At 47.6% G+C, this 16,095-nt stretch overlaps 4 protein-coding genes across 5 annotated transcripts; 1 reads left to right on the top strand and 3 right to left on the bottom strand.

Annotated features, from left to right (window-relative positions):
- Positions 1 to 49: 49 nt before the first annotated feature.
- Positions 50 to 4,605, bottom strand: BDCG_01033 (centrin-binding protein Sfi1). The gene is made up of 2 exons (XM_045416544.1): positions 3,866 to 4,605; positions 50 to 3,792 (listed from the first exon to the last, which is right to left on the bottom strand). Exons 1-2 carry the CDS (start codon positions 3,924 to 3,926, stop codon positions 518 to 520), a joined length of 3,336 nt encoding a protein of 1,111 aa, XP_045272248.1. The 5' UTR covers positions 3,927 to 4,605; the 3' UTR covers positions 50 to 517.
- Positions 4,606 to 4,683: 78 nt separating this feature from the next.
- Positions 4,684 to 8,443, bottom strand: BDCG_01031 (isoleucyl-tRNA synthetase). Its single transcript, XM_045416543.1, has 2 exons — positions 7,833 to 8,443; positions 4,684 to 7,733 (listed from the first exon to the last, which is right to left on the bottom strand). The coding sequence occupies exons 1-2, from the start codon at positions 8,259 to 8,261 to the stop codon at positions 4,923 to 4,925; spliced, it is 3,240 nt and encodes a 1,079-aa protein (XP_045272247.1). The 5' UTR covers positions 8,262 to 8,443; the 3' UTR covers positions 4,684 to 4,922.
- A 27-nt stretch (positions 8,444 to 8,470) lies between these two features.
- BDCG_01030 (UsoAp) lies at positions 8,471 to 11,987 on the bottom strand. Its single transcript, XM_045416542.1, has 6 exons — positions 11,481 to 11,987; positions 11,371 to 11,421; positions 11,123 to 11,318; positions 10,562 to 11,025; positions 8,775 to 10,505; positions 8,471 to 8,719 (listed from the first exon to the last, which is right to left on the bottom strand). The coding sequence occupies exons 1-6, from the start codon at positions 11,754 to 11,756 to the stop codon at positions 8,639 to 8,641; spliced, it is 2,799 nt and encodes a 932-aa protein (XP_045272246.1). The 5' UTR covers positions 11,757 to 11,987; the 3' UTR covers positions 8,471 to 8,638.
- On the top strand, positions 11,666 to 16,002 carry BDCG_01029. 2 transcript variants are annotated; one of them, XM_045416540.1, is made up of 5 exons: positions 11,666 to 12,655; positions 12,844 to 13,121; positions 13,178 to 13,303; positions 13,363 to 15,074; positions 15,150 to 16,002. In XM_045416540.1, exons 1-5 carry the CDS (start codon positions 12,349 to 12,351, stop codon positions 15,820 to 15,822), a joined length of 3,096 nt encoding a protein of 1,031 aa, XP_045272245.1. In that variant the 5' UTR covers positions 11,666 to 12,348; the 3' UTR covers positions 15,823 to 16,002. The 2 variants fall into 2 exon arrangements, with proteins under 2 accessions (XP_045272245.1, XP_045279401.1); XM_045416541.1 differs by having other exon boundaries at positions 11,666 to 12,742.
- Positions 16,003 to 16,095: the final 93 nt, after the last annotated feature.

Raw genomic sequence — 16,095 nt, 5'->3', positions numbered from 1 at the left:
ACGAGAGTTGTGTGTAGTCAGCACAGCACGACCCACGACGTCACCGAGTCGAAAATCATTCCAACGCCCAATGTGATGATGGCGGAAATCGCCGCTAAATATGATGTTTCTGCGGACATCCAATGAATGAAACATTTACACACATTTTTGAAGGCATTTCTACGTTTGAGGTCCACTTAGCTAAATGTATCTCATTCTTCCTTGCATGTGTGTTTATATAGGCTAGTTGTGCGCTCATGAGACACCTCCAGAGGTCGCTAAATCAACTAAATAATCCACCCGTTCACCTGAGCAATCATGTGTGAAGTCTGATGACAATGAACACTACTCCGCGGTATCAAAGGAAAAATAAATCAAACCCTCACCCAAAGTATAGGCGGTATTTATACAAACCCAAGGTATCCTGACAAGTATCCAAAGCGCGCTCGTCTCATATCAATCCAACCAAATTCAGTTATACAGACAGGAAAAGAACGTTAACCATACTCCCAATCCCAAGCGTATAGAAGAAAGAAAATCAGCTGGGTCTGTTCATAGATCTTCGCTTGGTCGGAGACTCAGGTTCATCGCCGACATCACCATCATCATCGCCATCGCCATCGCCATCGCCGGCGTCATCATCATCATTATCATCATCATCAACATCAGCAAACCGTACAATATTACCCAGTGAGCTCCGTCGAGTATGAACAGTACTGCTCCCTCTGTTCTGCGAAAGCTGTCGCGGTTCAGTTCGCACCTGTTGCTGCGCCCTTAAACGGGCCGCGAATGGCGTTCTTATGGGCGTAGCTGGGGTGGTAGAGACCTGCGCGAGTGCCCTAGCCCGGGCGGCTCGCTTCGATGGGCTATTCAGATAACCAGGTGTGGGTAATGGGGTTTGTGCTGTAAAGGCTGGAAGCGGGCCCAGTTCGCTCAGGGTCAGGGTTGAATCCACTAAAGGCCACGCTTCATTTGTCCGGTGCGGTGTTGGGGTGACATTGGTGTAATCATAATCGATACCTCCTGCTCCAGGTGTATGGTATCCGGGTAACTCTCCGCCTCTCTCATCCAACAATCGTGTCACCTTCCCGTACCAATGCTTGAACATATTTCTGAGATGCTTGCGGAGGTTTCGCTCATGCAGAGCATCAGCAGTCTCCAAGCTGGCTTTCATTTGAAAAATACGCAGAGAGAGTTTGCGGAGTTGGGTTGCGCCTAATGCAGAGACGTGTATTTCTTGGAATTGGATAGCCTTATCATTCTGAGCGCGAATTTTAGTAAGTAGCCCAACCATCCGCGTAAGGTAGCTATAGGCTAGTTGTCGACTATAATATATCTCCGAATCACGCACGTTCGCTCGCCGTCGCGCAGTTGCCGCACGCCACTTATCAAACAGCCCAATCCCTAGTTTGAATAACCGGTTCCGATCCATGTCATCAGCCTGGCGTTCCAAGTTTGAATTAGCAACTGCTTTGGATCGCAAGGCTGAAAGCGCCGTGCCAGCTAGGTTCATTTTGATCTTTCGCCTGACTGCCGCGTAGGCATCTTGACGTCGCTTTTTCGACGAATCTGCTGTGGCAGTGCGCCATTGCTTAAGACACCCCGTCATGAGAAGATAGAAACGAGCATCCTCCGCCCAGGACTCCAATTCAGAAACGTGACGCATCTTCCTCCTCCATATGTCGAGAGTTTCCTGTTCAATTCTGGGAGCGTAAAACGCAAAGGCGACATGATCGCGCCGTCTTTGAGTGGCAAGCTTCTCTCGCCAATCATACATTTTTGACCGCAGTAACTCTCTTGAACGATGGGCGCGGAAATCTTCTTCCTGGCGCAGAAGCCGTGTATATATCCCCCGTGAATTGAAGGTTAATCTCGCCAGCATCTCGCGTTTTAGGCGTTGTTCGTGAATTCTACTCATCAGACGGAACCGCGCAATCAGCACCCATTTATACAACGCCTGCAGAACGATACGCTCGTCTATGCGGGAGGAAAGCGCCAGGCAGCGCAGATCATCGTTCCATGTTGTCCATGCATTGCGCATAACACGGAGACGGTCAACTTCTCGTGCATGTCTCGACATGCGTGCTTGTAACGCCCATGTCTTGAGTGAGGAACGGAGTATTCTCGAGTTGACGGAAGCTGAGACCTTGATAGCGACGGGCTCTAGGTGAGTTCGAATGCGCCATTCTGAAAAACATTTCCCAGCGAGTTCGACCTTCCACTGGCTATCGGCCTGCAGTTGAGCCGAAACAATGGAACGCGTCTTCTGAGACCATTTCTTGAAAACTGCCTTAAGCCAAGTCTGCTTGGCATCCATGTCTATCTCCTGGTCACGCTCCCTTTGGGTTCGTAATGCCCGGAGCCATGATAGTAGTGATTTATGCTTCAAGCGATAATCCCTCCATTGAGGGGCACGCCGATCGCAGAATGTCCAGAACCATTTCCAATACGCAGACCTCGCAAGATTTTCATGATAAACACTAACAGCCTTGGTATCGTCGTTCCGGAACCGCTGAACCTTAGTCTTCCACGCTTTGAACGGCTTCATCAACGCAAGTCGTTGGGCTTTCATCTCGTTTACCGCGGTTATCTCCCTCCAGGCACTAAAGTACTTTATGCAGAGGATATGCCGTCTGGCAGCAGAAGTTTTCTCTACCTCATCCGAAGTAACTTGAGCCCAATGAGTGAATGCTTTCGTCATTAAATACAAATCCCGAGCTCGTGCAGCACGCTTCTCAAGATGTTTAAAGAATCGTACCGTCTGGGCTTCTTGGCGTTTCTGTCGCAATGTTGTTCGCCAAATGTCGAACGCCTGGCGCTGGAGGGTGGATGCATCATGCTTGGAAGCTATTTTTTGCATATTGTTAAAGTTTTGCTGTTTTCGTTTTGCGCGTTCTGACCATTCAGTAAATATTCGTCGAACAGCACCGCGCTGTCGGTACATGTTGAATGTGGACGCATCACGGAGAAGGTGGGATAGAGAAGGCTGGTATATTAGCTCTGGTGGTACTTGAACTCCGGGTATAATATCGTCATGTTCAAGAGGCTCATCATCGGATCCGTCGCTGCTATCAAGCGATAAACGATTTGGTTTGATGTGGTTCGTAACTTTGTTTTCATTTACACCAATGTTCAAACGTGGCGCATTTAGATTTCCATGAGATTGCCCGGGTTGGGCAATAATTGCACGAGCATGAGATTGACGACGAGTAGTATTCACCGTAGCTCTATTGTCTGTCATCCTGCTTCCCGTTTCCAAATTCGCGGGTGCAGGTGTGTGGCTAACGGGATCCTCACCGCTGCTGGGGGACGGAGATAATATTCTCGTCCCGAGTTCCAGCCTCGACACCGAAGATCTAGAGCTAGGTCGATAGATGCTCCTTTGTGTAGTTTCATTGGCAGCATCGTACATTGAATTGAACGAGGCTCGCCTTGTGCGCTGTCCTCTAAGAGTTGGGTACCGATTCGGTTGCCATTGCTCAGCATGCTCTTCCTCGGCCTGCGCATCGTTGGTTTCTGGATCCGCAGTGGTGACTTCGTCAGCTCTAACCCCCTCTCTTGCCTCGTCGTCATACTCGAGCTTAATGCCCATTCGCAACAAAAGCATCTCGAATTTTTCAGAGAGCGTATCACCCGGCACCGACTTGCCTCCAAGCTGGAATAGAAAGCGCAGGTACGTCCGATCCGTTTCCGCCACGATGCCATTTTCTGACAACACGGAGTCATACGCGGTGAATATAGCGCGAAAGCGGTGTCGGTGGACGTCGGGCTGCTGCTCCGCGCGGGAGATGATCTGGAGGAGGATGTTGACATCTTCATAAACATCAAGTCAGTGACATAACTCCTATGAAATGGCCCTTGTGAAACGAGGCTGAAGGACACTAACCTTGATCTGAAAGAGATAATTGCTCGTCCAGTACGACTTGGTGGTCGCGAGGTGGATGCATCGAGCGTTTCGCGACCTATGGTGCGTTGTTTGATACATAGAGGCGATGCAAACAACTTATCGTATTGCAAGAGCTCGAACACTTCGGTGGGAAGACGCAATGAACACCCGCATGCATGATTCTATCCAGTACATCGAATTCCCATGAGCTGGGTCTGGTTGCGGGGAGACATCAATTATTATTATTATTATTATGTAGTGGACGGGACGGTCAGTTCTCCGCTGCGGCGAAGCCTTTATTTTGGCGCTTGTTCTCCCGCCAACGCGCCAGGATGGTGGTCGCAAGCTTATGTAATCTCAGGACCTGCCGATTTTTTCTTTAACGGAAGAGAGCCACGAGGCCTGATAACCAGGATTCCTCCAGGCCGAGTGCGGACATATAATAGCTATCGGGAATCCATCACAGTCACTCCGAATATGACCGGGAGAATAAGGCCAATTGAGAAGTTCGCGAAAGCCACAGCCCAATGCTCTGCGCAGGTTCGTACATCGACCTGTCCCGAAAAGGTTACCACTGACTGATTCTGTTACTGCAGGCGACAGCATACGGCAAATGCGTTTTCGCTGATTATAATGCGGTCCGGAAGGATATGTGCGCCAAGGAGTTTATGAAACTGAAGGACTGTTATCTGGTACAATCCACATTCTTGTTGGGCTCCCTGGCGAAGTGGAAGCTAACTAACTGGTTGAACAACACAGGCAGCGGCAAAGAAACTATGAGAAACCTCCACTAGAATGGCTATCACATCATTAATGTGAAAAGAACTCGCAAGATATGTGCATCATATGATCTCCCGGTTTACATGTACTATACAATATTGAAATCAATTATATATAGAAGAAAAGTAAAATTTCATCCGATTCATAATATCTAAAGAAACCAACTACCCTTTCAACATCCCTAAAAACGACCAACCGCAGGACCGAGTTTCTATCATGAAAACCCCTCGTCTTTTTAGCTATATTGTCTTGGTCTTCTTTGGGGAAACAATTCTAACTATAGCTTCACCAGTCGAAGCAAGAAAGTCGCCTTGTGCACTTCCTGCTCCTCTTCTAAAATGATACCCTCTTCCTCGCCTTCGGGCGCCTTCCCTTCTACCTCCGTGACTATATGTTGGTCAATCGGTCTACGCAAAGCTTTTTCAATCGCCTTTGATTGCGTCTGGAAAACGTGCTCAATGCCAATATTATCAGGGTCAGAGATGACCCGATACTCCATTCCCACGTCATCAGTTGGAACCAATCCCGCCTTCTTCCGCAGCCGTTGGACACGGTTCACGATTTCCCTTGCTAACCCTTCCTCAGCTAGCTCAGGGTACAAAACTGCGTCCAAGATGATAAGTACATCATCATCGGTATTCGTTTCGAAGTCCTTGGAAGATGCGTCGTCCTTCAAGCCGCGTTTGATCACCAGATCTCCTTCAACAAGCTCAATGCCGTCCACCACGATTTTCTTGTCAGTGACAAATCTCTTAACATCGTTGCTTGAAAGAGATGGTAGCGCTTTCTTGACCTTTTGTGCATCTTTCTTCAGTTTCTTGCCCAGGGTTGGCCAATCTGCCGTGACACTGTACTGGACATTGTACTTATCCTCATCGGACGAGAGGATCAGATCCCGGATATTGAGCTCTTCCAAAATGTAACTCTCAAGGGATCGCACATCATCGAGGTATTGCTGGTCCTGGTGGATCACGACGAGCGTCTTCAGGGGCGACTTGAGGCCAATGCTTCTGCGTTCACGTGCAATACGACCAAGCTCAATCACCTTCTGCATCCTTCCGACTTGCCTCTCAATGACGTCATCGAAGAGCTCTTCACGAACTTCTGGGAAGGGGAGGAAATGGACACTGCGATTATCTTCGGCTTGAAGGGATTTGGGTATATGCGGGAGCAGTCGAAGGTAGATATTATCGGTAATGAAAGGCGTAAAAGGTGCGAGGCCGCGCACTAAGGTGTAAAGGACCTCGAAAAGTGTATTCAGGGCATGTAAAGTGTCGTCCAATCCAAGTTCTCCCTTCAGTCTCTTACGGTTGAACCGAATGTACCAGTTGGTGGTGTTATCAATCAGTCCCAGAAGTCTCGGAACAACAGTGTAAAGCCGGTACCCAGCCATCTCCTGATTGACAAATTGGAGTAGACTCTGGCAGCTGGCCAAAATCCAGCGATCCATAACATTAGTGTTAGTCGCTTCAGCCGCCGGGTCGAACACATACTCCACCTCCTCCACCTTCTTCAGCAGCGCAACCTGAGCTTCGAAGAACTTATAGCTATTCCACAAGGGAAGTAGAACTTTAGCGACAATTTCCTTAACACCTGATTCCTTGAATCTAAGTGGCTCTGCGCGAACTACCGGGGAGTTAATGAGGTACAGCCGAAGGGGGTCAGACCCATAGCGATCCATAATGAGAGTTGGATCTGGGTAGTTTTTCAATCGCTTGGACATCTTCTTGCCGTCCTCAGCAAGAACAATTCCATTCACAACACAGTTCTTGAATGGCAGCTTTCCGTACAGGTGCGTGCCGATGACAGCGAGTGTATAAAACCATCCACGAGTCTGGTCAAGACCTTCTGCGATGAAATCACCTGGGAACGATTTTTCGAACTGCTCTTTGTTCTCAAAAGGGTAATGCTGGGAAGCATACGGCATGCTTCCTGATTCGAACCAACAATCCAGAACCTCTTCAACTCTTCGTAATACACCCTTCCCTTGCTTGCTTGGGATAGTGATATGGTCAATCTTATCACGATGTAGGTCCGTAAGTTCACCGGTGTATCCACTCAGCTGCTTCAGCTCCTCAACGCTCCCAATGGCTATGATTTCTTTGAAGTCTTCGCTAGCCCACAGCGGGATCGGGGTTCCCCAGTATCGATTTCTGGATATGTTCCAATCCCTTGCGTTCGCAATCCAGCTCGCAAATCGTTTATCTTTGACAAAGGAAGGGACCCAATAGGAATCCGCAATTCCTTGAAGCATTTGGGGAATGATGGGACCGATTTTGACGAACCACGAGGGCACAGCTCTATAGATGAGTGGGGTGTCGGATCTCCAGCAGAATGGATAGCTATGCGTGATCTGGGCATCAACGACCAGCCGTCCAGCTGCCTTCAAGTGTTTTATAATAGCTTTGTCCGCCACTTTGACATGTTGACCAGCAAAATCTCGAACCTCAGATGTAAAACAACCCCTCTCGTCAACTGGGTTTGGCGGCAGCCGTGTATCACTAATGACGCCATTCTCGACAGCCACATTGTAATCTTCTTCACCAAAGGCGGGAGCCTGATGAACTAAACCAACACCATCCTCTGCTGTGACATATGTCGCAGTGACCACTCGAAACCCTACATCCTTAAACCCCTCATAAAAGTAGTCAAAGAGAGGTTGGTATCTCCATCCTTTCATGGTTGATCCCTTGAAGCGCTCAAGAACTTTGTATTTCGCTTTTTTGGGGTCCTTATATAGTGTCCGGAGTAAGGACTCGATAAGGATATAATTATTTCCTGATGCGGCATCATGGATCTTAACATATTCGAAATCGGGGTGTGCAGCAAGCGATGTATGCGACGGCAAAGTCCACGGAGTAGTTGTCCAGGCGAGGAGATTTGTCTGAGGATCATCAAGGAGCGGGAAGGAAACCACGATTGCAGGGTCTTGGACGTCTTTATAGTTTTGCTGTGCCTCAAAGTTACTCAACGGGGTGTTAAGTGCCGTTGAGTAAGGCATGACTCTGTAACCACGATAGATCACCCCCTTATCAAATAGCTGCTTCACTATCCACCAAAGGCTCTCCATATATGAAGTATCCATAGTCTACTCCAAGAATTATCAGTCCTCACGTTTCTAACAGCAATGCAAAGAAATACCTTTCAGAAGACGTGGTAAGATACGGGGAGAGAAAAGTATCCCTACCTTGTAATCATTGTCAAAATCGATCCAGCGTCCAAGCCTGTCAATGGTCTGCCTCCATTCCGCAGCAAACCTCATGACAATCGCTCTGCACTCTGCATTGTATTTTTCTAGACCTAGTTTCTCCACCGCTTCGGATCCAGACATGCCGAGGGCTTTGTCGATTTCATATTCGATTGGAACGCCATGAGTATCCCAGCCAAACCTTCGCTCGACGTAACGTCCCTTCATAGACCAATATCTTGGAATGATGTCCTTTATGGTAGAAGCCAGTAGATGGCCGTAGTGTGGAAGTCCTGTCGCAAAGGGAGGTCCATCGTAGAACGTATATGGGGTTCTTCCTCGTGACAGTTCGACCTGTCTCTCAAAGGCCCCAATTTCCTTCCATCGTTTGAGGACGGCCTCCTCTTCCTTTGGAAAGTCAACAGCCATCGCCAAACGGGTGTCTGGGGGTAATTTGCTGCGATTGCGTTCTCCAAAGTGTGGTGTGGGAAGCGGCGGGTGTTGATGAAAGAATATTGTGAGTCAAAAAAGGTTTGAGTTGGCGATGGATGTTAGTTATTTACCCCACCCACCACATTGATTTCTGGATGACTCGTCGTTGGAGGGGTCACTAATAATATTTAACAGAGGAATTCTGGTCCAATAAAAACAATAATCATTAAGTTATCATGAAACACACACATATGTATATGTAATCACGCTATCTAACCCTAGAAATATTTCAAATACTAAAGCTCATGTGTCGTGTGGAGGTATCAATTAGCTACAGCAGTGTGGAAAAACACATATATAAGATGTTGAAATCCTCAATCCGCTTCTCCGTCGTCGTCATCATCATCGTCCTCTTCTATATCGGAGACCTCTTCGCCAAGTTCCTTTAAGCGTTTCTATGATTGGGGGTTAGTCCAGGTCTCGCATGCGAATAGCTCAATGAAACCTTACCTTTTCCTGGTTGCGCTTCGATTCCAAGTCGCTGAAAACGATCAATAGATCCTCCAGCTCTCCTTGCACAGCCTTCCGAGCCTCCTCCTTGTCTTGTAATTCGGCCTTGTGTGCTTCCAGGGCGGCCTGTGCGGCCTTAAGTTCCCTTTCAGCCTTTGCGGCACGTTCAGTAGCTTCCTCAGCGCGCTCTTCTGCCCTTTGACTCCGAGCTTCCAACGACGACAGCTTCGAGGAATACTCCTCATGAGCAGTTTGAAGGTCCTGTATATGATCTTTCCCGGCCTTCTCAAGGCTTGCCTCCAGATCTTGTATGGTCTTTTTCAAATCCGCAACTTCAGCTTCATGTCGATCCCGTATCTTCGCAGCTTTTTTTTCATGTTCCTCGGATGTCTGCTTGAGTTGTGAGTCAATAGTTCGTAACTGTTCTCCGTGCTGTCGGAGTAGGTCGTTGTGAGACTGCCTGTTCCGCTCCTCGAGTGTTCTCACCTCCTCTTCATGATTTCTCTGAAGAGTTTCGTTAAGATGTTTTATTCGATCGAGCTCAAGAGTAGTTGAATCTTTCGTCTTCCTGTGGTCCAGTTGCTCTTGTTCCAATTTTCTCTCTAGGGTAAGTAGATCCGATTCTAGTTTTTGAATCGCCTGCCCTTTATCCTCTACCTGCGCTCGAAGGGTATCCACCAACTCACGCGATATTCCCTTCTGGATGCCATTGGCAATGACAGGCACCTCGAATCCGGGATCGCGGTCGATAGCGCGGATCAAGCGGCTAAAGTTGTCTTTTAGGAAGTCGATGAACGTTTTATCGAAGTATACTTCAGGTAGTCCATCATAGGCAAGTTGCGATGACTGTGGGAGAACTTCAAAATCTCGCACTAATGACAGCTCGCGAAGTTTTGTGATCTTATCGATGTATTGCTCCCTTCCCAAACCGCTCGTTAAAACCTGGTGTAATTTTGGGCGCGGGATTGGAGAGTCTTTGGTTGAAAATTCATAGATGATCCCAAGAAGAATAGCTGAAAGGCCAGGGAGTAGTGTCTTGGATGAAGTACTCTGGTTTGTTTCCTGTATAAGCCTCTGAACAATGCTTCCCTCTCCAAGGAAATCGTCAACGACGTCTGGGTCCTCATAGAGCCAACCACAAAGAAGCATCAAATAGCCCACGGATATCCGTTCATCATCATTCCTCTGCATGCCCGTGATCAAATTCCCCGCTATGGCTTGAACGCAAGTAATAACTTCCTCACCACTTGACTCATCTCCTTCAGTCACTTTCATGGCAAGAGATTTCGCTTCTGCATCCTCAAAAACCAGATGAAACAGTAAAACAGCCGCTAGCCAGGGTTGATACGGATCAGCGTTCCCTCTACTAGCTGGAGGCTGCAGAAGGAGTGTAAAGATATTTGCAATTCGGTCTTCCCCGCTAGTATGTCCATCGATTGCTCTGCGGAGAAAGTGGAGTCGAATTCCAGAATGATTTGTGAAAAACGCCTTGACACACTCACAGGCAGCCAGTCTAGCATCGAGAAAATGAACGGATTCTGACTCCAGTGTTAACCCAAGAAGCGCCTCGATTACATTAAGCTTCTCGTATGTGTTTGCTTTTGAAGCACCATTCGTAAGTGGCTCTTGGTTTGGTTGCGTCGGCGTAGGTCCAACCGCGACATCTACATCCGCAAACTGTTCTTGTAAAGCCGAATTCCCGCGTATCAAATCTGCACACGCTGCTAACGCCTACGAAATTTTTTAGTAAAAATGAGACAGTATTAAGCCGAGAAGAAGTATCGTACCTTCGCTCTAATTCTAATGTCGAAACTTGTATTGAAGGCGGTGCGAAGAACCTGCTCCGTTACCCCATTTTGCCAGAATGCCAATTGATTGACGGGTGTACTGATTCCACCCTTGACGAGAAATAGCTGCACTATTGCTAAGAGCCCCCAAAGATTCTTATCCCGGTGCTCCAATGCCCACTCGGGAACGCCATCTTCTTTTTCTTGCTCTCCATTTGCCTCCGACAGGAGTGCTCCAAGCTTCTTTACACAACCGGTCTCACGGAAATATGATTGATTCGAAATGTTGAGAGCAAGCAGATTTCCTAGAAGGGACAAGCAGTCCGCAACAACCATTGACCCATGTGTTAAAGAACCCTCAGCTTCTACTAAAGAGAAAATCCGTTCGAAGGCATTCTCAAAAGCCACAAGCTTTTGGAGCTCAGCGGATGATGGCGTCAATGCGATTAAAAGGAGGAGGGCCTCTTCATTCCAAAGAATAATAATAAAATAAATCAGTATACGTGTATTTCAAAGAAGCGGGAACCACAAACGGGAAATGCAAAAGGAACAGAAGCGTACCATTGCGCACAGGTTCTCGAGCATCACTCAAAACATTAACCAGCCGTGATATCCCTAATGGTGCTGTAAAGATACATTCTTGGGTTCTTTCTGGGCGTGCACTCGATATATATGACATCAATTGTAGGGAATACAGTCGAGAATAGAACTCCTTGGAGTCCAAGAGGTCGAGGAGGATAGTTATGTTGTCTTGTCGCTACTCAACCACGTCAACAAACTTGACATTAAGCGGCATATATTTGACTTACTTGAGTAAACTCATCGGCAAGCCACAGCGCGATTTCATCAGATGCTTCCGGCTGTAATTGAAGGGTTAGCAACCTAGTTGCTAAAAAACGAACCTATGAGTAACACATACACTACTCTCATGCGGAGAAAACAGCATCAACAACGTTTCTAGGACCACCTTAATAGTATCAACATCTTCCCCATCATTCCTCAGACTGTTTATTAATGGACGAAGTGCACCGGACGAAACAGATGCGGGATATTCCTTTGCAAAACTCCGAAGGCCTAAAATGGCTGCTCTGCGGTCTTCCAGTAATGTCGCGCTCTGCAATCTATTGCTTAGAGTATTAATAGTATCCGTCGCCGTCTGTCTGGCCGGAGCTTGGGACTCGAGAATTCGAAACATGGCAGCGTGTGGGTGCTAATAAAACGCATGGTCGCCACAGACCGAATGTTCCATAAGTTGAGCTCAATTCAAATGACTTCCCCCACAACGCTATCCGCCCCCTCACCGTGTGATTGTATCAGAGAGGCAAATCACAGCCAAGGGCTATAATATATGCAGTCCCAACCTCGAACTGATTTCGAACGTACTGATAGCTGTCGAACAGCACAAGCAAGAGTACACCTGTCCACCGGGCCCTGAGCGATATCACGTGTGTGTATGTTGCGGAACATTATTTTTCCTGCCAGACCGAAGTTAGTTCTGCTTCAAATTCTCCAAAGCATATTTCAATCCTAATCATTCGCAACCAACCTTCAAGTCCTACAGCTGGCTTCGAATTGAGCTTTCCTTCTTACTATCGTTTTTTGTGTTACTGTGTATAGAAGCGCCAGGCACAAATGGTTCATCTGACATACATATTCGTTGCGAACCATACATATTCATCGCAACTCCTTAAGACCCACGCCTCGCGACCATCGCAACACGGCTGAGCCGGGAGCGATAGAGAAGAGATCGACTTTTTCATAGAATACTACTACTAATTACCATTAATATGGGTGTTCCAGCACTTTTCCGGTGGCTATCCTCGAAATACCCCAAAATCATATCCCCCGTCGTGGAGGAAATCCCGCAGGAAATTGATGGCGAAGAGGTCCCTGTAGATACAACGAAGCCAAATCCAAATGGCGAGGAAATGGACAATCTATACTTGGACATGAATGGAATTGTCCATCCATGTACACATCCTGAGGGCAAACCCCCTCCTGAAACCGAGGAAGATATGATGCTGGAGATCTTCAAATATACCGATCGAGTTGTGAACATGGTCAGGCCCAGGAAACTATTGATGATTGCTGTTGGTATGTCGCTGACACGCATGGAAATGAGATATCTCCCTTCGGACCAATACATTATCTCATAATAATGATCTGTTGTCACGGAGGGGGGTACAGCTTTCCATTTCCTTATTATTATTTCCCGCGACACCCTTACACATATATAGTATATGAACTGGCCTCGCTAACGATTTTTATCCGGTTCTTCCCAGACGGTGTTGCTCCACGTGCGAAAATGAACCAGCAACGTTCTCGTCGATTCCGCTCTGCTCAAGAAGCGAAGGAAGCTGATGAAAAGAAAGAGGAGTTCGCCAAGTTACTGAGGAAACAAAATGGAAACAAAGGCGGCGAAGGGCTAGTGGAGGAAGTCATTACGAAGACGTGGGACTCGAACGTAATTACTCCTGGAACACCTTTTATGGACATTCTTGCTGCAGCTTTACGATACTGGGTAGCATATAAACTCAACACGGACCCAGCATGGGAGAAGGTTGGTCTGGTTCATTTTTTTTTCCTGCAAATATTTAACAAGCTAACCGTCTATAGCTGAAAATCATCATCTCAGATGCCACGGTTCCTGGTGAGGGTGAACACAAGATTATGGAATTCATTAGATCGCAAAGGTCCTGCACTGAGCATGACCCAAATACTCGCCATGTTATATACGGTCTTGTAAGTTTATCCTCAAATCCCTCAACCTACGGAATGGCCACTAACTTCCGCTTGTATAGGACGCTGACTTGATTATGTTGGGGCTTGCAACGCATGAACCTCACTTTCGAGTTCTTAGAGAGGATGTCTTTTTCCAAGAATCTAAAGGCAGAACTTGCCACTTGTGTGGGCAACCCGGCCATATAGCCGAAGCATGTAAAGGTCTTGCGAAAGAAAAAAATGGAGAATTTGATGAAAAAGGGAAAGGTAGTCCACTCAAACCATTTATTTGGCTCCACGTCTCTGTCCTTCGGGAATACCTTGCTGTCGAGATGCATGTTCCGCAACAGCCTTTCCCTTTCGATTTAGAGAGAGCTCTAGATGACTGGGTATTCATGTGTTTTTTCGTGGGAAATGATTTCTTGCCTCATCTACCGTCATTAGACATCAGAGAAAATGGCATCGATACTCTAATTGCAATATGGCGTGACAATATACCCGTCATGGGTGGTTATTTAACAAAAGATGGGCATGTTGATTTAGACAGGGCGCAACTTATCTTGCAGGGGTTGGCGAAGCAGGAGGATGCCATCTTCCGTCGTCGTCGCCAAACCGAAGAAAGGAAAAATGCAAACGCCAAAAGGAGGAAGGAGGAAGAAAGATTCCGAGAGGAAGAGCGCTCGCGCAAAAAGCGCAGAAGTTCTCCCAGTTATGGATCTATGGAAAACGAGCCTGTTCCTCCTCCTCTCATTGTTCCTGGAAAGGGGCATATTTCTAGGGCTGATAGGGAACTTACCCACGCCATGGTTGTGAACCGAGGGGCTGTTTACAAGGCAAATATGGCCAATAAAAGTGCCGCTGCTGTTCTCAAGAGTCAACTGGTCAAAGGTAGCGGTGACGCAGCTACCCCCGATGTTGAAGATTCCGCAGATGGTAGAGCCAAAAATACTTCACCGTTATCCCTAGGCAAGAGAAAGGCGGACGCTCTAGAAACCGAGACCGAGTCCGAAACACCCAAAAAGCCACAGGATAACGATGAACTACCTCCAGACACGGTTCGGCTATGGGAAGATGGGTACGCTGATCGGTATTACGAACAGAAATTTCGCGTTGACCCGAAAGATACTGAATTCCGTCATAAAGTAGCTCGAGCCTACGTTGAAGGCCTTGCATGGGTGCTGCTCTACTATTTCCAGGGGTGCCCTTCATGGACCTGGTATTACCCGTATCATTACGCGCCTTTTGCTGCAGATTTCGTTGACCTAGGTAAAATGAACATTGAGTTTAGTAGGGGCGCGCCATTCAAGCCTTTCGAACAATTGATGGGTGTCTTGCCAGCTGCATCCAACCATGCAATTCCAGAAGTATTCCACGACCTCATGTCGGACCCGGAGAGCGAGATCATTGATTTTTACCCCGAAGAATTTCCAATAGATCTTAATGGCAAGAAATTTGCATGGCAAGGCGTCGCGCTCTTGCCGTTCATTGATGAGAAACGTCTGCTACTTGCGATGGAGAAAAGATATCCTCTTTTATCCAGTGAAGAACACGCGCGAAACACAATGGGACGGGAGGTGCTTTTCCTATCGGATCGACACCCGTTATACGACAATCTAACTGCGAACTTCTATTCCAAGAAGCAAGGAACGCCGATTTTGAAGCTGAACATGCGAGTGAGCGAAGGGCTAGGCGGCAAGGTGGAACGCAACGATGCGTACGTTCCACATAGTTCGCTAGTGCCACCTTTCGATAAAGTGGATCTCCCCACGCTCGACGAGGACCATTCCATAAGGTCAGTTCCTCCGTTATGCAAATAACAGATTTAGCCCAACTACTCTTTTTGGAGCCAAATACTAACCCAAACTAGTGTTATCTACGATATGCCCAAGTCTATGTACACTCACAAATCAATGCTTCTGAGAGGCGTGAAACCTGACCCCCCTGTACTCGACAAATCCGATATCGAAATCACCAGAAACAAAGCACAACGTTCAGGGCGCTCGTTTGGAGGAGTTCCCTTCGGCAATAACAGAGGCAGAGGTGGTCGAATGTCATACGCCAGTGACCGGCCCAGCAACGATCGACCTAATCCATTCGCAGCTCATATCAACCCCAACTTCGTGCCACCACCAATACCTCCCCCACACATGGGTGGACCTCCAGCAGGATGGGCCCCTCCTCCGCCCGGGATGACAGGCAGCTCCTATGGTACTCCCAGGTTTGATAAACCCCAACAAGGTCCTCCCTATCAACAGCAGGGCAGTCGCGGTTATTCACATCAATCTAGCCAACGTGGTCAGTACTCTCAATCATATAGCCAACCGAGGGAGTACGGCCAGGGTAGACAAGATGTTCAATCGCAACAGTACGGGCAAAGGGGAGGAGGGGGGTATGGGCAACACTCTGGGGGCAACGGTAGCTCTGGCGGCGGTGGCGGTGGTCGAGGCAGAGGTGGCGGGCCCTACAGGGGTGGGGGCCGTGGACATTATCAAGGCCAGAATGGATATAATAACCGCAATGATGGGTATGGGCGGTATTGATTGTGATTATGTTGAATGATTTTGTTGTACGGCTACATGTACAGTACAAGTAACGTTAATAATACGTTATGCAATTTCAGGGAGTTCCTAATTGTCAATTTAGGAAGCACTAAAAAAAGATTTTTAATAGAATTACAGCGCACAAGATTTATGCAAATATATAAATTGACCTATACGGAAGTATTCCATCCGTCCGTCCATAAGGAGTGACCCATGAGATGGGAGGATTTTTTAAACAAACGCGGTGTGAAAAGGCAAAATCGCGCCTTGGCC

Source organism: Blastomyces dermatitidis (genome assembly GCF_000003525.1).
Source record: "Blastomyces dermatitidis ER-3 genomic scaffold supercont1.1, whole genome shotgun sequence".
Classification (NCBI taxonomy): domain Eukaryota; kingdom Fungi; phylum Ascomycota; class Eurotiomycetes; order Onygenales; family Ajellomycetaceae; genus Blastomyces; species Blastomyces dermatitidis.
Note: the sequence above shows the minus strand (reverse complement) of the source record. Positions and strands in the feature narration are given on the sequence as shown.